Below are 27611 nucleotides of genomic sequence, written 5' to 3'. Positions count from 1 at the left end.
TATATATGTATATGTATGTATATGTGTATATGTGTATGTGTATATGTGTATGTATATATGTGTATGTATATATGTGTATGTATATATGTGTATGTATATATGTGTATGTATATATGTATGTGTATGTATATATGTATGTGTATGTATATATGTATGTGTATGTATATATGTATATGTATGTATATATGTGTATGTGTATATATATATGTATGTATATATATATATATATGTATGTATATATATATGTATATATATATATGTATGTATATATGTATGTATATATATATATATGTATATATATATATATGTATGTATATATATTGTTATGAATTTGGTAGAGCAACATCTAGAGCTAGGTAGATCTGAATAGGTAGGTATTCGGCTGTCGTGACAGGGACTCTACATGTAATAAGTTCTTGATGTTTAGGCGTTTGTCGGGGGAAGATGTATGATTGTGGACCTACCTGGAGGTTCGAGTGTTAAATAGTGAGGGATTAAAGGTAACGCCCCTGTGAGTCTCACCTAGTAGTCAAACCTTTGTCCATTATGGCACTGCAAACCACATAAACATTAGTTAGGTCCTTAGCGCAACATTAAATAATTCCTTTCCCTGACAATGACTTAGGAACAAACGGACAGGAAACCAGGCCAAAACCACCGCCACAATGGGCCGCCACCGTTTACACCTCCAAGGCCTACAAACCTCGCCTGGCACGTGTTATAACACAAGGACCGCGGGGTCGGGGACGCGGAGTGGTGAGGATGCCGCAGAGGGCGTGACCTGGGCGAGCCGGCGAGTTGGGAGGCTTTTGATTGGCTGAGGAGTGCGCCAATGTGACGTCATCGGCGAGAGATATTAGCGACGGTCGGACGCCATTACAGGGCAGTCGGCAGTTGGCACTGAAGAGTTGGCACAGAGCAGTTCGTACGGCAGTTCGTTGGCAGTTGGCACAGAGCAGTGAACAGTTGGCACTTGGCTGCCAGCACTCCCGCAGAGAGTCGAGTCGAGTGGAGTTCAAAGGAGTCCTTCCTGGCCCTGGTCGAGTGGAGTTCGTTTGCTTTGTGCAGCCCTGCGTGGGACCGTTGGAGCAAGGGAGCTCGTGGTGTGGGTGTGCCGTTGAACCGACGAGGCCTGGTGGCGGTTGAGCGCGGCCGTGTTACAAGAAGACGAAAGGAGCCAGATAAGCCCGACCTCCGCGTTACACTTTACCTGACGAGACGTGTTATTTTCGTATTCATAATCTCCCTCGTATCGTGTTTGGTATCTGTTGTGTGTGGGATCCCAATTTAGGCTTATTAGAGTTATTAGTATTACCGGCGCGGGCTTTTTCACTGTCTTTACTTTTCATTAATAAATCCTTGTATTATTTTCTGTATATATCTGAACGCAGTTTCCTGGGTGTTTCATTTTAATAGATAAGGCGGCGGGGGGGAGCTTCGCCGTGTCCGCCATTCCGCGCGTTTAACTTTGTGTTGAGTTTGAATCCGCCATTGAGTTTTCGCCTCGGGAGTGTAAAGTCTCGCAATCGGCCATCCGTAACTGTGGTGTTAATCACGGTTGCGTAACAATATATATATGTATATATATATATATGTATGTATATATATATATATATATATATATGTATGTGTGTATGTATGTATGTGTATATATATATATATATATATATATATATATATATATACACATGTGTATATATATATATATATATAAATAAATAAATATATATATATATATATATATATATATATAAATTTTATATATATATAATAATAATAATAATAATAATTCATTTATTTTGTATAGCGCTTTTCCAGAAGCCCAAAGGCGCTTTGATATATTATATAAATTATATATATATATTATATATAATATGATATAATATGATATAAATTATATATATATAAATTATATATATATTTATATATATATAAATTATATATATATATATATATATATAAATTATATATATATATATATATATATATAAATTATATATATATATATATATATATATAAATTATATATATATATATATATATAAATTATATATATATATATATATATAAATTATATATATATATATATAAATTATATATATATATATAAATTATATATATATTTGTATGTATATATATATGTATGTATGTATATGTATGTATATATATGTATATATGTATGTATGTATATATGTATATATATATATGTATGTATGTATATATATGTATATATATATATATTGTAACGATTTTGAGAAGTGTAACGGGTTTTGAGAAGTGTAACGGGTTTTGAGAAGTGTAACGGGTTTTGAGGAGTGTAACAATTTTGGAGGAAGGGTAACGGATGTGAAGAGTATGGTTTTGGTATGGTAACATCCTGGTAATGTAAATAATGGTCGCAGCCGTCCTCCTAATTAATTTCATAGAACATACACGCAGGTCACGATATATCTTTTAAATAGTGTATTTCCTTATTCCATGTAGGCTAAGTATGTGTTTTCCACTAGATTGACTTTGCATTGTATCAAACAAAATAAGCGTAGGCCCTTCCAATTTCCCCAAAACCTCCCTTCCATTTGCCTTCCGCATTTTGGTCGGTTTTTCTCTTCAACCACCATTGGCCACGAGGTAAGGTTGGAGAAGAAAGGCGTGTCTCCACCTCGTCAGAAGAGGGCAGGAGTGAACCGGCCCTAACAGCCAATCAACACCGCGGTGAGTGACCCGGTAGGCGTGCCCTCGGAGCCGGCGGCTTAATTCCGCCGGAGGTGATAAAAGCGACTGCAGGGGACTGCTTTACGAGTCGAGATGAGAGATGACTGAAGAGGCCTTGAGAGATACGCTGGGGGATGACCTGGAAGAGGAGCGCAATCCACCGCAAGCCCTACCTGCCTGCCTGCAAAATCCCCTGTCGTTGGAGAGACGCGCTGAACGGAGGGAGACGGCTCCACCCCAGGAAGAGGAGCAGGTGTGCCGAGCCAGCGCGTGACGGCCGCGGATACGCGACGGAGGTTTTCCCGCCAAAACCGCGAGGGGTTGAAAGCTGCGGCCTCCGACCTTGCCTTTCCTCTCAAGCAATCAACCTCGAGCCATTACCTGCCTGCAATATCCACCGTGTGAGTGTGAACGTCCTGTCCTACTCGTTTGTCTTGGGGATTAAGTAAATGAAATAGAATAAGTTAACAATGCACTGTGTGACTGCTCTTTTCCATCTATTGCTGTAAATAATATTGGTCGCTCTAAAATATTGCTTGTGTGTGTATAATAAATCTGTTCTTCCTCCAAACTCTGTCTTTCTTCTCTCTTCTTCTCTTTCGGTCGCTTTAGAGGTTTCCCAATTGAATATCTGTAGCGCGATTAGTCAACGTTCGGGTGGAATCGGGTTCTAATCGGGGAGTAACTGTTCGGACGCGGTTAAATACACCACCGCTCGGTAAAATAACATCCAAAAACCGTGTCCGTAACAATTGGTAGTCAGGAGATGGGATTCGGACCTGGGACTAAATTTGTTAGGCCCAAATTTTGGAACACCAATTGTGTTATTACCGTAACAATTGGTGTCGGGGAGTGAGATCGACCCGGAGCGCGCTGCACGCGCTCAAAATTATAAAGCGGACGAAATTGTGTTGTTTTATAAAACCCGAATTTTGAGATCGCGCCATGGACAATCAAGGCGATCGGATGTCGGTGGGGGAGATAGACGGGTTAGGGGTAACCCAGGAACCAGGGGAAATGTATGTGGAAGAAAGGGAGGAGGAGAGCAATGAGGAGGCGGTTGAGGGGGTGTCAGACGCGCAAAATGGCGTCCTCGCGCACGTGGGTGTAGCGGCACCAAATTTTGCCACGCCCGCGACCGTGGTAGCGCCGCCGTTGGATTTTAACCTTTTGTGGCAACAAATCGTGACAGTACCCTTTGTACTACCAACGGTGGCCCAAATGCAAGCCTTCATGGCCGAAATGAATGCAAAAATAGATAGGATGGGGGCCGATTGGGAGGAAAGGGAGCAGAGGGACAGAGACCGCAGGTTGGGCGAGCAGGTCCCACGGCTACGCGAGGAGGTAAAGCGAGGCGAAAAGCGTATAGAGAAAGAAGTGAGGAATAATACGGCTAAGTTACAAGGGGGAATAGAAGATCTGACGGAGGAGGTGGAGCAGCTGACAGAGGGACAAACTAAGTTAGTGGAGCAGGTTCAAAAGAACACTGCGGTACTAGGAGGGTTAAAGGCGACACAAAAAGAAATTAAAAACGAATTAATAGCGACGCAGAGGCAATGTCAGATGGTACGGGAGGAACTGACAATGAGGGTGGAGGAGGTGACAGAGATAATGGAGACAAAGGACCGGCAGGTGAGGATGCACATAGAGACGGTCACGGTAGCCTTAGAGGACGAACTTGAGGGGACGCACCGAGAAATAAAAGAGGTTAAACAAAAATTAGAGGAAGTGGAAGAAGGGGTGAGTGAAATTAAGAAGAGACGGAGGGAAGCTAAGAGGGAGATAAAGGAGGAAGTCATGGAATATGTACAAGGTCTGTGTTCAAATCATGATGCAGTGCTCACTAACCAAATAAAAAGTTTGCAGGTGGCAGAGGAGGTGCGACGAGGTACGGAGGTGAGTGGCAATGTACATGATGTGAGGGGAGATTCAGTCGGCTTGGGGATTGGTTTGGATCCGGGTGTTCGTGAAAGGCCGTTGGTGAAGTGTGTGACAGGTCAGGTGTGCGAAAAAAGAGGTGTGCGAGAATGTCCGACCATGGGGTGTGTGAGAAAAAAGTGCACGCCGAGGAGTGAGTGTGCCGTCAGGAGTGAGCCGGTCGAAGCGCGTGTGCGAGGGGGTACATGGAAGCGCGGTGTGGTGAGTGTTACAGAGGATGTAACGAGAAAGTGTACGTCTGTGGTGAGTGTTACGGAGGAAGTAACGAGAGAGTGTACACCTGTGGTGAGTGTTACGGAGGAAGTAACGAGAGAGTGTACACCTGTGGTGAGTGTTACGGAGGAAGTAACGAGAGAGTGTACACCTGTGGTGAGTGTTACAGAGGATGTAACGAGAAAGTGTACGTCTGTGGTGAGTGTTACAGAGGGTGTAACGGGAGAGTGTGCGCGAGAAAGGTGTGTGACGGACAGGTGCATGGGGAAAGAGTGCGCTGTCAAGAGTAAGGGTGAGTGCGCTGTCAGGAATGGAGGTGAAAGTAGTGAGAGTGACATGGAGCGTGAGTTAGTTGTGACAGGTGAGCGAGGATGTACACCTGGGATGGAAGGATGCACACCTGGAATGGTAGAGCGTGAGTGGGAATGCACGCTGGAATTGGTGGTGAGGCACGTGGTTGGGTGTGCGAATGAGGGCACACCTGTGATTGTCACAGAGGAGGTGACCGAGGAGGGGGCGCGAAGCGGTGTATTGGTGAGGTGTGCGAGCAACGAATGTGTGCCAAAGTGTTCGGTGGTCAGGTGTGTGACCAAGTCGGTGAGCGGAGTGAGTGTACCGAGGTGTGAAAGAAAAGGTACGAGGAGAATGGGAACGGCTGCATGTATGAGCAAGAAAGAGGTAGCGTATGCATGTAAGCCTGCAGGTGAAGCGTCGACGGTAACCGGGTTAAAGGTTAGGTCGACTTTTAGCCGGATCGGGCCCTCGGTGCGTGCCGGGCTTCGCGTGCCGCGAGAACCAGCGGGGATCCGAACCACGGCGGTTTCGAAAGAACCGCCGTGCGCGATCCACGCTGGGCCTCGCTTTGAACGGCCGCGGCCGGGCTCCACTAGGCGGAGCGGGCGGCTGGATAGGAAGGGTCGCTATGGCGACCACGTTTTGTTGAGACGTGCCGGCAGGTCGAGATCGGGACATTGGATGGCTCCACGCCGAGGTGATGCGTGGGATCTCGGCCCGGGTAAGCCCCCGCCCCGGCCCCGAATGCGGGACGCATCCAGCCGCCAGCACAAAAGAATCCGCGTTCAGTGCTCGGCTGTACGAAGCCGGGCTGTAGATGTGAATTGGCGCACCGAGAGGATGTAATAAGTAGACGGGTGATGGTGATAGTGATAGTAGTGATTTGAAACGAAATTTAGAAAAGTGAATAGAATTGGCAGTAAATGGAAAATTTTTGAATTGTTGGATTTGGACGAGCGAAATTGGTAGTGAGAGACCCCCGATGTGGTGGGATGGCAAATCCACCATCCCTCACAGGTGGGGGCAAAGGAGCAATAGCTTATGGGGTGTATGGCAGTGAAAACTAGCCCGGGTGGGTTAGGTTATATTGATAGGGCCCTAGAAGATGACATTAGGTGACGTTAAGGTTAGTTAGTGACTGATTCCTGTAGTGGGGACGCAGGTAGATTAGTGTGGATTATAATGACGTGGGAGCGCAATAGTTTAAAGGGACGACTGGGAAGCGCAAGTTTCAGAGGGGAGTAGTTAGCTGAGATGATGCCGTGTGTGTGAGGATTGAACAGGTGAGAATGGAACAGGTGTGATTGCACAGGTGTGCAACTGAACAGGTGTGTGGAGCAGTGTATGAGGGAGTAGTGGTGATTGCGTGTTGTGTTGACCAAAGGGTCCAGGAAGAAAGGAGGGTGCAGGTGGCACCAGGTATGATTGCACAGGTGTGCAACGACAGGTGAATGGAGGACAGGTGTGTGGAATAAATGGTTGTATGGAATAAATGGTATGGAGTAGTGGAATGGATGGTCGGGGAGTGAGAATGGTGGAAATTGTGGAGTGGAGTGGATGGTGCGAAGGTGTGAATGGGGGAAGAGTGGACCCCCATCACGGATACCCGGGGCGGGTAGTGTAAGTGTTAGGTAGAGGGTACAGGTAAATTGTGGTTGGATATTGGCATCTGTGGTGCGGGTGACAGAATGGTATGTGGATGGGTGCGTTGGTGTTGTGGAAATGGCTGGGCGTGTAGCCTGTTAGTGTGTGTAGTTGGTTTGGGCACTCCACCACTGTAAGGATGTCGGCCAGGTGAGGCCGCAGGTGGGCTCTGGGAGCCGGTAGTAGTTGTGTGGATGGGGCCCGAGGATCCGGAGGACGGACCCGGGTAGCCCAGTGCCAGAGGGCACCAAGGGGTGACAGAGCCAGGAGAGGGGCTGTCCCCAGTTAGTTAGGTTAGGGTGAGGAGCTAGGTAAGCTCGGGTGGCAACTACAGTGGTGGAGGTGTGCAGGTGGGTAGACCTGTTGGGAGAGGTACACGTCGCAGCCCAGAAATTGTGCTAGAGCACCGGGAGATGAATCGGGGGAGTGAGACCCCAAATTGAGAAGCACCACAGTTTGGCCAATGGGAATTGGTTTTTAGAACCCATAGTGTAAGAGGGCCAATGGTTTGGCCGGAGAAAGAACCCGGGTAGTGTAAAGTGTGTTAAAATCATTTAGAGGATAGTTAGGATGAAGGATCTCCTCGCACCATCTGCATCCACTCACCTGAGGTGACAGGTACTCCACACCATGCCATGTTTTGATTATTTTTTATGATGCAAATGTTTGGATTGTGAGACGCATCATGACGTGGGTGTGACATTGTGCGTAATTCCATCTCTCCCTCCTTTTGAGGATTGATGATGAATTTGGTGATGGCAAATTTTGAAGTAAAGGGATTGTGGGGACGAATTTGGTATAGGGGAAATATGGGGAAGACGTGACAGTAGTGACGAATTTGTAAATGTGTAGATTTTTGTACATATGGGGTGAGAACAAGGGTAGGGTAGGTGACAGGGGGGTGACGTACGGTAGGGACGAGCTTTCTCACTTCGGCCTCCGTACGCATTTCACCTTGCATTGCCTTATTGACGTGTACCCTTGTGACCTTACCCCTCGCTCAATTGTCTTTCTTTTGTCTCCCACATGACCTGTGCGCCATTGGGTGTCGGGGGGAGCGTGCGTGAGGTGGCCATTGTGCGCCCGAGATTCCCAGAACCAGCACGCATTGCGTTGATGTACCACTTTATGGACCGCTGTTCGGCGGCCAAGTACCACTTGATGGACCCCAGGTTCTGGGGCAGAGCACCTCTGTTGGAGACCGGCCATAGTGGCCAGGGAATCTTGCTTGCGGACCTCGGTAAGGTGGCACCTATGCCAAACAGGTGGACCACCCTTAGTTGGCCCCTGAGGCCCTAAATAATAATAAAAAACGAACACAAGTTGTGCTTTTTATTATGTCCAAATAGGCCGCATGAAGCCAGAAGACGTCAGGAAGAACATCGGCCCAGCAGACAAGGAGAAGACCACCACCAGTTGTTTTGTTGTGTTTATTATGAACCATGGTGACTGCGCACCGAGTGGTGCTTTGTGGTGCTGGTGGTGCTTTTGGGTGCTTTGGTGGTATTGGTACTGGTGCATCGATGCAATGCGTGCTGTCTCCTCCCTCCCAACAGGAATTTCTTTCTCTTGTTCCCTAAAAAGAAAAGAAAAAAACACACAGGTCCTGGGTTGCGTTGTAAATAAGAAATCACGTCATTGTAAATAATGCTCCCCACCGTAAATGTATAGGTTGAGAGTAATTCCGTAATTCGGTTAGCTGTGGGCTTGAGTCTGTTAGACAGGATGCAATGCAATAGGGGGACATACTTATTTGTGTTTTAAAATTGTCACACTCAGGGTCAGGTTAATTGTAGAAGGAATTACACCTACATGTCACACTCAGTTAAGTCTAGTAGGCCCGAGGACGTGCCTGAAGAAAGGAGGGTGCAGTGTAACGATTTTGAGAAGTGTAACGGGTTTTGAGAAGTGTAACGGGTTTTGAGAAGTGTAACGGGTTTTGAGGAGTGTAACAATTTTGGAGGAAGGGTAACGGATGTGAAGAGTATGGTTTTGGTATGGTAACATCCTGGTAATGTAAATAATGGTCGCAGCCGTCCTCCTAATTAATTTCATAGAACATACACGCAGGTCACGATATATCTTTTAAATAGTGTATTTCCTTATTCCATGTAGGCTAAGTATGTGTTTTCCACTAGATTGACTTTGCATTGTATCAAACAAAATAAGCGTAGGCCCTTCCAATTTCCCCAAAACCTCCCTTCCATTTGCCTTCCGCATTTTGGTCGGTTTTTCTCTTCAACCACCATTGGCCACGAGGTAAGGTTGGAGAAGAAAGGCGTGTCTCCACCTCGTCAGAAGAGGGCAGGAGTGAACCGGCCCTAACAGCCAATCAACACCGCGGTGAGTGACCCGGTAGGCGTGCCCTCGGAGCCGGCGGCTTAATTCCGCCGGAGGTGATAAAAGCGACTGCAGGGGACTGCTTTACGAGTCGAGATGAGAGATGACTGAAGAGGCCTTGAGAGATACGCTGGGGGATGACCTGGAAGAGGAGCGCAATCCACCGCAAGCCCTACCTGCCTGCCTGCAAAATCCCCTGTCGTTGGAGAGACGCGCTGAACGGAGGGAGACGGCTCCACCCCAGGAAGAGGAGCAGGTGTGCCGAGCCAGCGCGTGACGGCCGCGGATACGCGACGGAGGTTTTCCCGCCAAAACCGCGAGGGGTTGAAAGCTGCGGCCTCCGACCTTGCCTTTCCTCTCAAGCAATCAACCTCGAGCCATTACCTGCCTGCAATATCCACCGTGTGAGTGTGAACGTCCTGTCCTACTCGTTTGTCTTGGGGATTAAGTAAATGAAATAGAATAAGTTAACAATGCACTGTGTGACTGCTCTTTTCCATCTATTGCTGTAAATAATATTGGTCGCTCTAAAATATTGCTTGTGTGTGTATAATAAATCTGTTCTTCCTCCAAACTCTGTCTTTCTTCTCTCTTCTTCTCTTTCGGTCGCTTTAGAGGTTTCCCAATTGAATATCTGTAGCGCGATTAGTCAACGTTCGGGTGGAATCGGGTTCTAATCGGGGAGTAACTGTTCGGACGCGGTTAAATACACCACCGCTCGGTAAAATAACATCCAAAAACCGTGTCCGTAACAATATATATATATATATATATATATATACAGTGGTACCTCGGCTTACGAGTGCCCCAACGTACGAGTTTTTCGGGATACGAGCCGTCGCTCGGGCGGTTTGTTGCTTTGGGATACGAGCCGAGATCCGATGTACGAGCTCAAAAAATTTATTTTTTTGAATTTTCCGGTTGTGGCTTCCGGTTCCGGTCACGTGGTTATCTTGCCGTGAAAGCATCTCTGCTTGGATATAAAACACGCAATCGTCGAAATACATGAGCGAGGAATCTCCTTGCTCCAGCCGGTGACGTCATCGGCGGGGATCCCCGCCTCCAGAGTGGCTGGTCACGTGACCGCCAAAGCGTGTCGCTGTCGCGCGTGCGGGTATAATGAGCTACACCTGTGGATCACGTGACCACGGAAGCACGCCTCGCTTGAGAGGCATGGCTTTCGGTTTGCGTTTTGCTTTATAAGGCGCGATAAATGGGCTTTTGAGTGTTAGCGGTTCATGGCGTTGACGGTTCATGACGGTTCATGACGGTTCATGACGGTTCATGACGGTTCATGGCGTTGACGGTCAAAAACCCATTCCATCAATTTTACCAGGCACTGTACAGTAAGTACAGTGGACACCAAATGCACGGTGGAAGGCTAGAAGTAGAAGATCGTCCAAGACAAGTGAGAATAAGCCATACTTTGGAGATGACGTCATTCGCTGGTCCGATAACCAAAGATGTGGTATAAAAAACCAGGTGAGCTAACAATGCAGCAATGAAGGAATTCGGCCAAGGCACCGGCACACAACGACCTACCTACATCGAAAGACTCAATGCCAATGGTGACAGAAGCCAAGACGGCCGGCTTAAACACCGCCGAAAGACCACGGTGTACCAACTTACGATGCAGAACATCTTGCACTTAATATGATGACAACAGGTGCCATCCTCTGACGTACCATTACAGGTACAGGTACAGTACACGTGAGCACAGAGCAAAAGTTCACTGAAACCGAGATTAAGAAAAAAGAAAAAACACCTCGTGGTCCGTGCTCGATATCCGAGTTTCAATCTTTTCAAACACATGATGCTCTCGGTCACGGTATCTCCTGCGAGCTGCTTCTCCTTCAACCACACAAACAACAACTTCTCCATATCTTCATGGATAGAGGTCCGGAGCTTTGAAATAATCGTAACGCCCTTGGCTGGCGTTATAGCCTTTATGGACTCCTTCTGCTTCAAAATCGTACATATCGTAGAAGGAGTACGATCGTACTGCCTCGCCAAGTCGACAACACGCACACCTCACCTGGCATGCTCTTCTCCTCTGCTTAATAAAACCAGTTTATTTCTTTACATTCTCTTGTATTATGTACAGTATATACGAGGTCGTGCTTGTTTATACATTATTTGTTATTTATAAAGTACATTTTTGTTATTTAAAAGCACCTAACAAAAAAAATTGGTGTTTTTTTTTTGAGGCTGGAACGGATTAATAGCATTTCAATGCATTTGAATGGGAAAATTTGCTTTGACTTACGAGCGATTTGGCTTACGAGCTCCGTCACGGAACGGATTAAACTCGTAAGCCGAGGTACCACTGTATATATATATATATATATATATATATATATATATATATATATATGTATATATGTGTATGTGTGTATATATGTGTATGTGTATATATATGTGTATATATATGTGTATGTATATGTATATATGTATATATATATGTGTATGTATACGTATATATATGTATGTGTATGTATATATATATATATGTATATATATATATATATATATATATATATATATATTGTTACAGATCGCGGTTTAGATGTTATGATGACCGAGCGGTGGTGTATTTAACCGCGACCTAACAGGATCCCCGACTCACCCGATTCCACCCAAACGTTGGCCGTATCGCACCACAGCTGCCCAATCTGGGAAAAGACTGAAACGACGAAATGCAAGAGGAAAAGGAATAAAACGAATAGACGGACAGAAGAGTAATTGGATTTATTATTTACACAAGCAAAAAGAAAGCAGTCACGTTTATTTACAAGCACATAAGACGCAGGTGACACAGGGAAAATACTAGCTTACCTACAGACTTAATTAAATACCCAGGGACAGAACAAACAAAACAAACTCACGTATACAAGAAGGGTGGAAAGGCAGGAGGTGGATGGCTGGAGGGAGAGGAAAGGTCCAAGGGGGTCCTGCAGCTCAACCGGCGCGTTTAGCAGCCGCCGTTCCTTTTCGGCCCTGCTCCAAACCGCCGTTCAGGCCCCCTTTGGCTGTTGGGTGTTCTTGCTGCTGCGGCCTCCGTCCGCTGCGTTCCCAGGACTTGTCTGACTCGTTGGTCCAAACCCTCAACTCTTTCTTGGTCCCTCACTCTTTACCACCGACTCCTCACCGCAACCAACGGAACCACTTGACCACCACCTCTACTGACTGACTCTTCACCACTCTCCACTTGACGACCGACTCTCAACCAACTCGGACCAACTCGGACCAACTCACTACTCACTTCCGTTTGCGCCTTTTTTAGCGCCTCCAGCGATTACGCCGCCGGCGTTTTGGACACGCCCATCGGGGTGCTCACCTCGGCCCTGGTTGGTCGCGCGACCCTCGGGCTCCCCCCTCGATGACGACGGGCGGGTACGCCCCTCCTCCCCTCTGTGACGAGGTGGAGACACGCCTTTCTTCTCCGACCCTGCCTCGTGGTCAATGGCGGTTATTGGAGGGGAGATGATTGGGAATCGAGGGCTCAGCAATGACGAGAGGGGATGTAATTGGCAATCGAGGGTTGGCAATCACGAGAGGGGATGTAAAAGGGAATGGAGATTTTGGGGATGGGAAGGAAAGGGAGATTTTGGGGATGGGAAGGAAAGGGAGATTTTGGGGATGGGAAGGAAAGGGGATCTATTCTCTTTCACTGGTGCAATGGAGTACTTCAATTAATGGGAGACACAGCCTTACCCTAAAACACAGAATAAGAGATAACTATCAACAGGGGTATTCTATTATTTGGCTGATGTGTATGCTTGTGGACTAATTATGGGATGCCCTTTCACCTTTACACAGCTCCGGAGGTAGGGCGCAGAATAAACAATAATAATAATAGTACAGCACACAATCAAAAAATATACAGTCCTCATCTCCGCAACAATATATATATATGTGTGTGTGTGTTATGCTACCAGATTATTGTACCAGATGCGCTAAACCTCTACTGCGTATAAATGCCGTTGAAAGGCGGCGCCGCGTGTTTCACCGTTTTCGCTTCCGGATTGATCGTTTATCAGCAATAAACTTCCATAAATATACCTTTATTGGACACACTTTCGTCTTATATTTCACCCATCGACGGAAAAATATACGATCTTTCGTTCTATGACAGTGGCATTACCTGTTATGACCGTTTAAGCCTGAATTTTGCTTCGGACTCGATGGTCATTTGACCGTCGATTCTGCGGCAACAGTCGCCTGGTGTCGCGCTAGTCGCTACACGTGTTTGTTTAGATAATGATTAATGATACTGATAATGAATAATACTGATACGTGACTGATAATGATTAAGACAGTCATCATAGTTTGTGCAATTGATAAGACCTGTACATGCTGCTCAGTGCTGTGCATCCAGTGTGCATGATATTTTAGTCATATACTGGACAAAGAATATAGTTTACTGAACAATGCTGTACTTGTATGTACTTTGTGAATTAGGCTCACAAGATAATGACTTGACCTTTGAATCGCACTTCTGGCTGCCAACTTTATATCTCGTGGGGTTTTCAAGTGTAAGTAGTATGATGCCACATGCATTTGTTGTCCTTCATGGATAAGTCAAGCCGTGTGTACATACGTCTTGTAAATGGGACTTCACCAAACATGTGTGTGAAAATTCTATACATGGAGGCCTACTCGTCATTTTGCCTTGATATTTTGGCATGACAGCTTGGGCTAGCGTACAGATGGCGGGCGATGATTTACAGTATTTGTGTACAGTTGCAATGCAGATTATGCTTGAAGATTCAATGCAGATTATGCTGCACATAATAAATACAGCAGTATTAGAAGAAACATGTGCGTGTTTGTTTCCCATAAATTCCAATTAAAATCAGTGCTGGTCACAACTTATTTGCTTGGAAAAAAAGTGAAAAATACAGAATATTGGCAAGGTGCTAAAAAAATAATTGGCACTCGGCCAATAACTCTTATGGTACTTTTATTTGCTTTACTTGTCCAACATCATGCTTGAAAAAAACCTTTAAACCCTAGAAATTGATTCTGATTGCAAATTACTGGTTGGTATTTTTTGCGAAATTTTCTAGATTTCCTGGCATGAAAAGTTGAAAAACTTGACATTTTGGGGAACACATGAATATTTAAATTTTTGTTTTAATGAATTTGTAATTGCCCAATTTGACCAACCCTGCTATTTTATGAAGGTACAGGGTTGGTACTTTAATGCTGCAGGTATAACTCGAAATCCATAATTTGAGCATCTGGTACAAGAATCTGGTAGCGTGACACACACACACACACACACACACACACACACACACACACACACACACACACACACACACACACACACACACACACACACACACACACACACACACACACACACACACATATATATATATATATATATATATATATATATATTTATATATATATATATGTGTATGTATGTATGTATGTATATATGTATATATATATATATATATATATATATATATATATATATATATACAGTGAACCCTCGTTTATCGCGGGGGTTACGTTCCAGAACCCCCCGCGATAAACGAAAATCCGCGAAGTAGCGACCATATTTTTTTTTTTTTAATATATATATTTTAAAGCATTATGAACTCCCCACACTCTTATTAACCTTTCCCATACTCTTATAAACACTTCCTATACTCTTAAACACTTTTTACACTCTTAAACATACGTAATTTTAACAACATATAAAATTATAATGGGTACTCACCATTGAAGATACTGTAGCTACCCATGGGTTCCCCAAGCAAGACCAGCATCAGAATCTCCTTGCTCCAGCCGGTGACGTCACCGGCGGGGATTCCCGGCGCGAGAGTGGCTGGTCACGTGACCGTTAAAGCGTGCCGCGCTTTGCGGGTATAATCAGCTACACCTGTTGATCACGTGACCACCGATTCACCGAAGCACGCCACGCTTGAGAGGCGTGGCTTTCGGTTTCTGGTTGTGCTTTATAATGCAGCCCGATAAATGGGCTTTTCAGTGTTCCCGAGTTGGTTTTGAGAATAAATATCTTCTCGGACGAGTTTGTGTCTTGCCCGTCATTTCGTCCGTATCAAGCAAGAGCCCCGGCTCTTCAATACTACAACTTGCGTGATGAAGATGATGATGAATTAGCTGTGCAGTACTGATGACGATGAAGGTGATGACGATGATGAATGTACTGGCGTTTTCCATATGCACGACTCTTTGTCTACCCTTCTACTGTACACTATGTACAGTATTTTATTTCTTGTAATATGTTTTAAATACTGTATTTTTCTTATTTCTTTACGTTTTTTAATTTTTTAGGCTAGAAAATGCTTATTTTACCACAAAAATATTTAAAATAATAGTATATAAAAATACATTTATACCGCAAAATCCCGCGATATAGCGAAAAATCCGCGATATAATTTTACATATACTAGCGAGAAAAAACCGCGATGTACCGAATCCGCGAAAAGTGAACCGCGATATAGCGAGGGATGACTGTATATATATATATATATATATATATATATATATATATATATATATATATATATATATATATATATATATATATATATATATATATATATATATATATATATATGTATGTATGTATGTATCTAATTAATATCTTATTTATTTATTTTATCTAGTTTATTTATTTTTATACATGTGTGTTGAAATGTGTGAAAGGTGCGAGGAGAGCTCAGCGGGTGAAGTACCAACCGAGAATGAAGGTGTGGAGATTGAAAGAGGTGACAGTAAGGGAGGCATTAAAAGAGAGGCTGAGTAGGGCAGAGGATGATGTGGTTGAGCTTGAAAGTGGTTGGATGTCAATGAACGATAGTCTGTTGGGAGCCGTTGGTGAGGTATGTGGATGGACAAAAGGACCACCGAGGCGCTCGGAAACATGGTGGTGGGATGATGAAGTTGGAAAGAGGATTGACGAGAAGAGGAATAAGCTCAAGGAGTGGCAGAAGGCGAAGGGTACGGGAGCAGAAAAAGCAGAGCATGAAAGTTATAAGTCAGCCAAGAAGGTTGCAAAGAAAGAGGTAGCAAAGAAAGAGGTAGCAAAGGCGCAGGAGGCATGGAGGAAAATGTTCGGAGAACGCTTGGATTTGGAAGAGGGTCAGAGAGCGGTCTTCAGGATTGCAAAGCAGATAGCGAAAGAGAGGTGTGATGTGATGGGGGTGAGTTGCTTGAAGGATGAAGTGGGACAAATCTTTGTGGACCCAGATGGAATTAAAGGAAGATGGAAAAGATATATGGAAATGCTGTTGAATACAGAGAATGAATGGGATAGCAACATAGAGAGTAACCCAGTTTTAGGACCGGCAGAGAAGATAACTGAGAAGGAAGTTGAGGAAGCGATAAAAGCAATGAGGAGTAGAAAAGCGGGAGGGCCGACGGGAGTTGTGGGAGATATGTTTCAGGCAGCAGGAAGTTGGGGTGTGAAGAGAATGACAGAGATCTGTAATCTGGTGGTGAAAGAAGGCCGCATTCCAGTGGATTGGGAACTGAGTACCCTCGTCCCTCTATACAAGGGGAAAGGTGACCCTCTGGAGCGTGGCTCGTACCGAGCAAAGTTATTGGAGCATGGAATGAAGGTATTGGAAAGGGTGTTGGAGAGGAGGATAAGGAAGAAGGTGAAGATCGACAAAATGCAGTTTGGATTTATGCCAGGAAGAGGAACGACAATACGCGCTATTTATTGTGAGGCAGTTGCAGGAAAAGTACCTGGAGAAGAGGAAGAAGTTGTTTCTTGGGTTTGTTGATCTGGAGAAAGCATTCGATCGGGTTCCACACGAAGTATTGACATGGGCATTGAGGAAGTTAGGAGTGCAGGAATGGTTGATCAGAGTAGTGATGGCAATGTACAAAAGAGCGCGCACAGCTGTAAGGATGAAGGACGGGAACAGTGGTGAGTTTGAGGTGAAGGTGGGAGTGCATCAGGGGTCGGTACTAAGTCCACTCCTATTTGTAGCTGTGATGGAGGTGCTGGCTCAGAAAGTAAAGGAGGGTTTACCGTGGGAGTTGTTGTCTGCAGATGATCTGGTGTTGATTGCGGAAAGTATGGATGGACTGAAGGAAAAGATGAACAAGTGGAAGGAATGTTTGGAGACAAAAGGTCTGAAGGTGAATATCGGAAAGACGAAGGTGGTGGCAAGTGGTAAAGCATGTGGTGAGGTGGAAAGAACTGGGAAGTGGCCATGTGCTGTGTGCAGGAAGGGTGTCGGAGTGAACTCATTTCAATGTACAATGTGCGCTGAGTGGGTTCATCAAAAATGTAGTGGTCTGAGAGGGTCATTAACCAGTGTGGCAGCTACATTCAAATGTAAGGTGTGCACAGAGGGAGCTGCAGATGGAGGAAATGTTGAGTTGGATCTTGGAGACGGCTTGAAGTTGGAAGGTGTGAAAACATTTTGCTATCTCGGAGACATGCTGAATGGAGAAGGTGGATCAGACTCGGCAACGGTTGCTAGTGAGATGTGCATGAAAGAAGTTTCGGGAACTGAGTGGCATGCTGATGAGGAGGGGAGTGTCGTTGAAGCTGAAGGGAAAGGTGTATGCTGCATGTGTGAGAAGTGTTATGATTTATGGGAGCGAGACATGGGTAATGAACGTAGAGCAGCAACGAAGGCTGGAAATGGTGGAAATGCGAATGGTTCGGTGGATGTGCGGAGTATCGTTGAGAGAGAGGAAGACAAATGATGAATTGCGAAAGATGATGGGAATAGAGCCTGTGATGGATGCTGCGAAGAGAAACAGGTTGAGATGGTTTTTTTTTTTTTTTTTTTTTTTTTTTTTTGTATACAAGTTCGAGGCTCGTGAAAGAGCGAACATTAATCACACAGAAAGACAAACCGACACATAAAACATATAACATAGGGAGCGGTAGACAAGATGGGGAGAGAGGGGGAAGGACACAAACACAACATTTGAGAGCAGGGACCGAGAGACATGGAGACATCGAGAGATCTGAGAGAGGGCGAGGGCTTTGGGGGGGGGGGCGTGGGAAGGGGGCAGTGGGAGAGGTATGTGTTGAGGAATGTGTTGAGGAAGGATGTGTTGAGGAAGAATGTGTTGAGGAAGGAATGTTTGGTCATGTGTTGAGGAAGGATGAAAGTGACTGGTTGAGAAGAGTGATGGAAATGAATGTAGAAGGACGTCGAGGACGGGGAAGACCGAGAAAGACTTGGCTAAATTTGGTGGAAGAAGAAATGTGGGCAAGGGGGTTAACAAGTAGAGATGCAGAAAATAGGGCAAAATGGAGAAGATTGTCATGGGGACCACAAGACTAACCCCTGCTCTAGCAGGTAAAATGGCCTTAAAATGCATGTTGTTGTTGTGTTGAAACGTTTCATGTCTGTGTTCACCGACTTAAGGGAGCAACTTCCAGCTTTCATGCTTGTCTGTGAAATGACTGCAGTTTGTCCAATTCTTTGTATGTTTATTTTTTTACCTTTTTTGCTGCTTGACCAGACTTTACTTTTACATCTTTTCACCCTATCTTCTTCCCGCCCCCCCCGCCCCCCCCCCCCCAAAGGATGGCAACACTTCTCAACAAGTTTCGCATTGATTTTTCAGATATTGAGGTGCTTGGTGAAATGAACACAAAGCCAGACAAAGAGAGGTGAGAACATAGGCTACTTTGTCACCTCTGCCACCTAAGGTTTTCACCCGTCTGTATGTTTGTTTGGTTGTGAGCAGGATATCTCAAAAGGTTGTTGACGGATTCGGACAAAATTTAGTGGTTAGGTTGGGTGTGTCAAGGACGAATTAATTTTGGTGAAGATCCAGAACTGGATACTATAGTTTTTAAGTGATTCTTCACCATTTAGTGATGGGGACAAAACAGTATACAGCCTGGCATATTTTAAAATGTTGTGGCTGAGTGATGACAAAACTCGGTGGATGAATTGCTAAGATGACATGAACAAGCCAATTAGATTTTGGTTCAGGTCAGGATCCAGATCCAGCCTATCAGGTGGATACAAAACTTACTGTTCAGCCTTGTAGAGGTATGTGTGCTACCGAGTGCCGTTCTAGTTGGCCTTGTGGTTGGCAGAAATCGGTGTGGAAATTTTAAATGATGCTGCCATTTCATAGAATGCATTTTGGTGCTAACTAAGTTTCCCTGAGGGCAATGAGAATCAACCATAAAGTGTAGTCACGTAATGCAAATAGACCAGACTATGCAGGATTAAGCACATCACTCTCCACCCACCCTCTTCCCCTTCAAGATCATTAATAAGATTGGTATGGTTTAAGCAGTACTTCCTTCCACATAAATCCCACCTGCCACAAGGAAACCCACCTTTTAACCAGGCTAGTGAAGTGATCCTGCTTGGGTGCTTTCCCATCTCATCTCCTTGAATGTGAACAGTATGATGGAGCAGCACCATCATCACATTCCCAGCCCCATGTCATCATGGCTCCACCCCCTCTCAAAACCCCATAGCACTGCAACTGGGCAAGACAAGGTGGACCCACGACTTATTATGTTCGGTTTTTCAGTGTGCATGCATTTGAGGAGATGATTGAGCCATTCCGTATACATGAAGAAGAGATTGGAGAAGAGGTGGCAGATGTCCTGAAGAAGGAATGTCCTTGGAAGATTACTGATGACGAGATGGAAAGGAACAGGGATAAGGTGATGCGGGCAGGATGGATGTCTTGCTGTTGTTTCATTCCTATTTTTCTGCACTTTATAGTTTTGCTAAACATTAACTATATCTTTAATCTCAAAAACCGATTTGTTGTTTTCATGAATAAGTCTGGGCGGAGATCGTTTTGCCATGGTCGAGTCGTGTCATAGATGTTGAGGAAGAACTATTCCTTTTGCTGTTTTGATACATTTGCTGGAGTAATGTTTGTGTGTCCGACAGACCAACCGACAAATCCGCCTTAATGAGCTTTTACACAAATACTCAGGAGATGCCAAACTCATCGTCATGTACGTTTTTCTGCCTTCTTTCTCAATCTTCCTTTCATAATGGGTGGTCATGGAATGTTAAAATAAAATCTGGGAATTTCTCTCGGTATCTAATTGCAATATAAAGACTTTAGGTTAAATGGAATAATTTAGATAAATATTGGTGAAATGAATTTGATTTTTTGTGGAACGACATCCATTTCTTATGATAATTTAACATGGCGGTCATATTTCAACAGTGTTGTTTGATGTGGTGTCGATTGAACTGAAATGTCTTTTGGCTCGTTCCCCACGCAGCGGGAAACAGGGTTTTGCAATCACTTCTGTGTCTGTCTGAGCCGTAACGTTTTTTACCATTTGAGATTTTGTCGTCAAATTTTGTCGTCAAAATGTCGTCAAAGCTAAGCAATTTACCAAATTTTCAACATTGCTTTATTATGAGAATATGGCGAAGAAAAATTAATAATTTAGTCAAAAGGTCAATGGTCAGCATCACATCATTTTCATCCAATTGTCCTGAAATTTTAAGAATTTGATTATTGGGTCATTGAATTGGTTCACATATCAACAACTAGAAGGCTTTTTTTTTTTCTAGGCGGTTAAGCCGCTTCGATATTTGCCTATGTCCGTCCGTCCGTCAAAAAATGAAGAAGAATAACTTTTCTAAGCCACTGTGTTTAATTACAATGGGTCCTAAAGTGTGGTTCGACCGGGTAATTCTAATGTGTTTCGTTCATTTTTAGGCTATGCTTATTTCGTATTAGAAATGCCAAACTGAACCGCTACCTTCGGATTTTTTGATTATTATTATTATTATTTTTTTAAGATCAAAAGGTCAATGGTCAGTGTCACATAAAATTGTCAATTTTCATCTGATTGACCTGAAGTTTTAAGAATTGGCATATTGGGTCACTGAATTGGTTCACCAATCAAAAGCTCAAAGCTGATTGTTTTTTAATATCAAAAGGGCAAAAGTCAACGCTACATAAAATTTTCATTTTGTATACATTTTTAGCTGTTTTCGTCATGTTTAGCATACAGAATAAGAAGACGTCTAAATATAAAGCATATGTGGATGGGTTTGCATTTTCAGATGCTTTCTAGTTATTTTTATATTGGTTTTAATTAAATGTTCTTTTAAATTTAGTTTAATTAGCCACATTCAAACTGCCATTACACAAAATTAAGAAAACAGTTTATAATTGATGACCGACAGATGCATGTTGGAGGAAAGGGTTTTTTAATTTAAAAGTGCTTTACTTTGTCGAATGTTGGAAAACTGCGTATGTGTGCACGCATCATTATTTCTTTTATTTTTCCACCCATAACAGTACACTTCCGGTGGCACGCAAAGGTGCGGTTCCCAGTGCACTTTACTTGGCATGGTTGGAGGTACTCTCACAGGACCTTCCGTCAACGCTTCTCATTCGCGGGAACCAGCAGAGTGTTCTCACCTTCTATTCGTAATCCCTCCACATTACTCGCCATTCTCCTCCAAATCCAGAGATCTCCCAATCTCCGAGCCTTCGACCACCTGCCTTTTTCCTCAACTCCTTCACTTATTTCCACTATTTTATAACTGCGATGCTGCAGCTTTTTTTAAATTTCGTCAAGACCAAGCCATTAATGAGAAAAATGAGAATTCCTTGGACCTACATCCTGAGTTTTGATCATCTGAAATCAAAGCAAACTGTTGAGGTCTCTATAATGGCGAATTCGAGGATTTTCTTTTTTGCCTCGATGTTGTTTTCCTCCACGTTATTGCTTTTCAAGTGCCCTTTTGCATGAACCCTAAAGGTTCCATTTTTTTTATTTTTGTACATCTTCATTCACATCCAAGTTTAAATACATCAGAGGGTTCTGTTGGCACTCTTAGAAATCACAAAATGTGAAATTAAAATCCATCTAGTTCTTAAAAAAGAAATTTCGCGAAGGCCTGGTGGCGAATATTTTTTCCCGATTTAATTTACCGTGCAGAGAAAATTGGTGAAATTAATTTGCATTCAGCAATCTTGAATCTGCATGTTCTCATATATATTGTCAGTATCCTGGAAGCATCTCCATATACATGGTTTAATTGGCTTTAGTTTCCTGTAAAGTGGGTCATTCACTCGCATCCACACCAACAGGCGGCTTGCACACCAGCCTCCACGTGCCCACAGACGGCTCTTCCCCCCCTCCAAACCCCCCCCCCCCCCCTGTACAAGACTCGCCAGCAAGTGCGTCGCCCATCAGCCTCCGCTTACTGGTAAGCACGTCGCTTACCGGCCTCCTCGCCAACAGGCACATCCCCCACTGACCTCAACTTGCTTGCAGTCGCATCACCTGCTGGCAGGCAGCTCGTTGCGCACCGGCCATGATTTCACCATCACCATTCCCCTCAAATCCTTCTTTTTTTTTTTAACTTGTGTAGATAACCACATCACCCGGTAGGTGGAGGGTCATCGAAAACTGGCCGCCTCTTGCCACTGGCAGGCAGCTTATCATGTGCTGGCCTCCATCTTCTGCAAGCAGGCAGCTTGTTGCATGCCAGCCTCCTCTCATAGCAGGTGGTTCATCGCATGCCAGCCTATGCTCATTGACAAGCGGCTCGTCATGAGTGGAAAGCGGCTTGTCACGTGCTGGCCTCCGATCATCGGCATGTGGCTCATCACGCCGGACTCAGATCAGATCGCAGACTGGCGGTTTGTCGCTCACCAGCCTCCGATATGCCGGCAGGCTTTTCGCGTACAAAGCTTGTTGACACCATCACTATTTCCCTCAAAGTTTGTTTTTTACTTGTGTAGATATTCACATTTTTGCATTCAGTCATAAGGGGGTAGGGGGTGGGGAAATGGTGAAAAGGTAGTTTTGCCTAACCTAAAAAAAGAAAACGTGGCCCATAAAATAAAGAAACAATTCTCAAGAAAACCTCTGGATACACTACCTAGTTTTCCCGGAAGTGGTGAGATTGATTTCACCATTAGTTCACCATTAGTGGTGAATGGAGCTTTGGCTTTGAGGTGCTCTCGAAGGCTGCAATGATGTTCTCTGACCCATGACAACTCGTGTACAATTGCACAAGGATTCCAGTGGGTTTCCCCACTCAATGCTGCACTTTTCTTGCTGTTAGCTTCCAATAATGCCGCTGATGCCTTGCAATCATGCGCACAGAACGAAGCAGGGTCCAACGCTGATGCTGCACCATTGCCGAGTGCACGAGCTTCTGTATTTGTTAGTTTTATTCCGTTTTCCCTGTGCCGGACCTTGATGTGAATACTTACTTTTATTTAAGCACAAAGCCGGATCGTTTTATACATTAGTCGAAAATATAAGTGCTTGCTAGAGATGACTTTGTTGCCTTTGTACCAAAAGAATGTTTGGTTTGCCTTTTCATTCTAATCTTCATTCAGATCGCCAAAACGCTTTTGACGGGTCGAAAGTAAATCTGCAACTGCTTACGACCTTGTTCTCAAGTCAAAATTTTGGGTAAACCAAACAACTGCTGATGAACAACGGATTTCTTTACGGACCGTTACGTACGTTTCTTTACGGGTTTTTTTTCCAATTATTCTTTTTTTAAATTACGAGTAATACCATTCTTCAACAGGGAGCGAAATATCATGTCAATAACCAACTCCCTCCTTGACGTCCTGCTTCTTGTGTGGGGGACGAAGGGGCGCGTCTCCTTTTGATGACGGTAACACTCGTTCCCTCCTTAAGTGAAAAAAATATGTCGATACCCACTCCCTCAATCAGGGGGCAGTGTTTAAATCACCTGCACTATTCTGATGTCCAGTTGAAAATCGTAACTCACCTCCCCATTCTCGCCGGCATTATTTTGTGCCCATGACCAGACCCTGAATACACCGAGTCCATTCGCAGAATGTGGTGGAGATTGGCTGAGCCGTTTTTATACTATAGTTATCAGACATATGTACATGCATCCATACAAGCAGAGAATTGCCTTATTTTAGTATGATTGATATTAAAGTTTGGATCACAATGTAATAGCTTTGGTAGAGTGAAATGGGATCTACTCTGTTTACAATTGTCAGTGTGGCGCTGAGCAGTTAGCTCTTCGGCTTGGATGGCGTCTCACTGGCCTGGTCCGTATACTGTGTGTAAACGAGCATGTAACGGCCTGCATTTATTTTTATTGGGTATGGGAGGAGGAATGATCGTCCGTTTGCATTTCTTTGCAGTTTGCATTTGCATCGAAGAGCCCTCTTGTAGTCGCTGCTTTGCACTGCACCAAATATTTTTCGAATCTGCAATAAAATGACACTCGTGTGCCATTTTGCAGTTTGTTGAACTTATTTTTTAATGGTGTCCCTTTACTGGTGTTTCCTCACAATGACCTGCAATATGGCTGAGAAGTATTTTGGTAGATTGGTGAAAGATTAATTAATCAAGCCCTGCTCGTGAGTCGGTTGGTGAGATGAAAAGTTATAACCAATTGATTCCATTTCCAATGGCGAGCACCATGCCATGCAGTAAAGGACTGTTCGGTTTGCTTTGATTGAAGCTGGATGCTCTGAGCTTGTGTGCCATTTATTCATTTATTACCATCCACCACTGAACTTGTACTCACTGAAAGAGGAATAATGTTACATTATGTTCGATATCTACTAGCATTTGACACAAAAAGTGCCGGTGACAGCCTTATATAAGTTGTGTGTGTTTTAATATACTGAACAGCAATAGAAACGTCACTTCATAAAAATAATTCCTGAACATTTCCCATAGAAATATCAATGCATTTCATTTAGATATCTCGTTATTTACATGAGTCTGTATCTACATTTAATCCTAACTACCGACAGTGGTGCACACGTGGATAAAAACAGGTCACCAAAACGCAGGCCAAAAAACGACCATGGTACAAAGTCGTGCATGATTCCCATGGAAATCAAAATGCACGTGCGTCTCCTTGTGACTTTCCCTATAAAAGGCACCCCAAAACGTGTGTTCATCATTCGTGTTTCGATGCCAGCGCCATGCCCAGACTTACGAGGATTCAGAGAGACCAGGCTATTGGAGGATTGCATGCTGGACAGACTGCACGAATGGTGGCCAATGCTTTCCATGTCAACGTGAGAACCATCTACAGGTTACAGGAACGATACCAGGCCACCAACAGCACCGATGACCGCCCACGCAGTGGCAGACCGAGGGTAACAACACCACGACAGGATTGACAGATTGTGCGTCATCACATCCAATATCGCTTTACCAGGGCTACAGAAACTGCAAGACAAACAGTTGGAACCCACCAGAGACACATTAGTGGTGATACAGTCCGTCGACGTTTGAAGAACAGGGATGTCCGTTGTCACAGGCCGTATCGTGGCCCCATTCTTACAGCTCGACACTGCCCTGACCGACTACAGTGGGCCACACAGCATCAAAATTGGCGTTACCAGCAGTGGAGAACCGTTCTTTTCTCAGACGAAAGCCGATACTGTGTTTCCACGGCAGATGGCAGAGTGAGAGTTTGGCGTAGACGTGCGGAACGCTACTCAGATGACTGTGTGCTGGAAAGAGACTCGTGGGGTGGTCCAAACATCATGGTATGGGATGCTATTGCTCTCAATCACAAAGTCGGTCCTGTGGTGTTCCAGAATATTGGTCCAGGAAGAGGCAATGGTGTCACAGCTGCTCGCTACATCGATCAAGTCCTCAGACCTCACGTTGTGCCACATTTTGGACGTCACGGAAATCATGTCTTCCAGCAGGACAACGCCCGTGCCCACACTGCCAGAGCAACAAGGGGCTTCCTGCAACAGAATGGCATCCAAACCATGCACTGGCCTGCGCTCAGCCCCGATTTAAACCCGATAGAGCACTTGTGGGACGAGGTTCAAAGAAGACTGAATGACGTTCGACCAAGGCCGACAACTGCAGCTCAACTCAGTCCGGCGTTTCTCAGAGTGTGGGCCCAAGTGACAAATGCCTTCATCAACCGATTAATCCACTCCATGTACAAACGATGTATGGCTGTCATCAACGCTCACGGGGGTCACACAAGATACTGATTTTGACCTCCCTTGTTCTCACCTGGTCTTGTGTTTTTCTTATTCAGAACATTTCACATTATTGTTTGAACTGTGGTGACCATACCTGTAATGTTTCATGTTGATCCTAAATCTCAATTCGTGTTGATCATGACTTGAAAATAAAGACTCCAAAATATTGATTCTGACTGACGTTTATTTTGCTGTTCAGTGTATATATCATCCACTATATAAGAGAGCCGTTGGTCTGTCTGTCTTTGTCGCCATTTTTCTCTGAGATGGCTAAACGGATCTTCGTCAAACTTTCAAAGGTTCATCAGTGAGTGTCTGGGAGTGTTTTAGGGGAAAACAAATTGTGAAAAAAAAAAAAGTTCTTTTTTTGGGGATTAAAAACAAAAAATCCCTTTATAGTGCATAAGCCTTTTTGATTAATGACAGTTATATACAAGTACACATTCGCATAAATAAATACAAAACAATTACCAGACATTTGAACACAAATAATTAATCAAACGATTCCGGAAGCGGTCGAAGTTGGTGGTAAGGCTTCTTATTCTTCCTGAACGTCTTCAAACTTAACGCAGAAACGTAATGAATGAACTTAACGCATTCACCATTTGACATGTGTGGTGGATTCTGATTTGGATGTAATTGCTTTTCCATTATATTTGCCCTAATTTCGAATATGTTAATGTTTCTTTTTCACACACCCCACACCTCACTCCACCACCCTTCACATTCCCCGATCAACCATCACCCTAGCTAACAAAACCCAAGAGCGGACATACATACATACATACATGCATACATACAAACACTTGCTCCATTATATATAGATTACTTGCAAAATCGAAGATTTTTGAAGTATATTGATTGGTCTTGTGCGTTATTCTGTCTGTCTGTCTGTTTGTTTGTCTGTCAATTGCATACAGGGCACAATGTTAAATTTATCTTCACGAAACTTCACCAGATGGTGGAGTTGGTCATAAGGAAGAAGCCTATTGATTTTGAGGTCAAAGGTCATCTTGAGGTTGAATTTCTAAAATCGATTTTCATCTGGAAAATCATCAATTTTCATCTGATTGACTTGAAAATTAAATGGCAATTGCATAATGCCTCATTGAATTGGGAAACCAACTATTTTTGAGGTCAAAAGATCAAAGGTCAACTCAAAGTTAAACTTCTAAAATCATCAATTTTCATCTGAAAAACTTCACTTGTCATCCTATTAACTTGGAAATTAAACAGCAATGACGTAGTGCATCACTGAATTGGGAAACCAAATATTTTGAGGTCAAAGGTCAACGCAGCCTTGCATATTGTCCAAATACCCCCAAATAATTGACGGTATTTGGAGAACAAATTAACAAAAATAATGAAAAACTGAAAACGAAAATAATGAAAAAACGGAAACCAGTGATGCCTTCCATACTGGGTCAAGGTCACTACAGGTCAAATCAATCATTGCGTTGGAGTTGGTAGGCGGGAGGGGTGCAGAATTTGAGTTGGGAGAGGAGAGGGGAAGGATGCAAACTTGAAGA

At 44.0% G+C, this 27611-nt stretch overlaps 1 protein-coding gene across 4 annotated transcripts in view; it reads left to right on the top strand.

Moving 5' to 3' along the window:
* Positions 1-26252, top strand: part of LOC137413502 (solute carrier family 12 member 2) — a 172510-nt gene extending 146258 nt beyond the window's left edge. For all 4 annotated transcript variants that reach the window (XM_078781572.1, XM_078781571.1, XM_078781573.1 and 1 more), the window contains 4 exons: positions 18686-18772; positions 19657-19792; positions 20028-20095; positions 21406-26252. In XM_078781572.1, coding sequence (XP_078637698.1) covers positions 18686-18772; positions 19657-19792; positions 20028-20095; positions 21406-21541 — 427 coding nt within the window. In that variant the 3' untranslated portion in view covers positions 21542-26252. The remainder of the gene's footprint in view (positions 1-18685; positions 18773-19656; positions 19793-20027; positions 20096-21405) is intronic.
* Positions 26253-27611: the final 1359 nt, after the last annotated feature.

Source organism: Myxine glutinosa, chromosome 7, assembly GCF_964187855.1.
Source record: "Myxine glutinosa chromosome 7, kmMyxGlut1.1, whole genome shotgun sequence".
Taxonomy (NCBI): domain Eukaryota; kingdom Metazoa; phylum Chordata; class Myxini; order Myxiniformes; family Myxinidae; genus Myxine; species Myxine glutinosa.
This window is presented reverse-complemented; position numbering and strand designations above follow the sequence as displayed.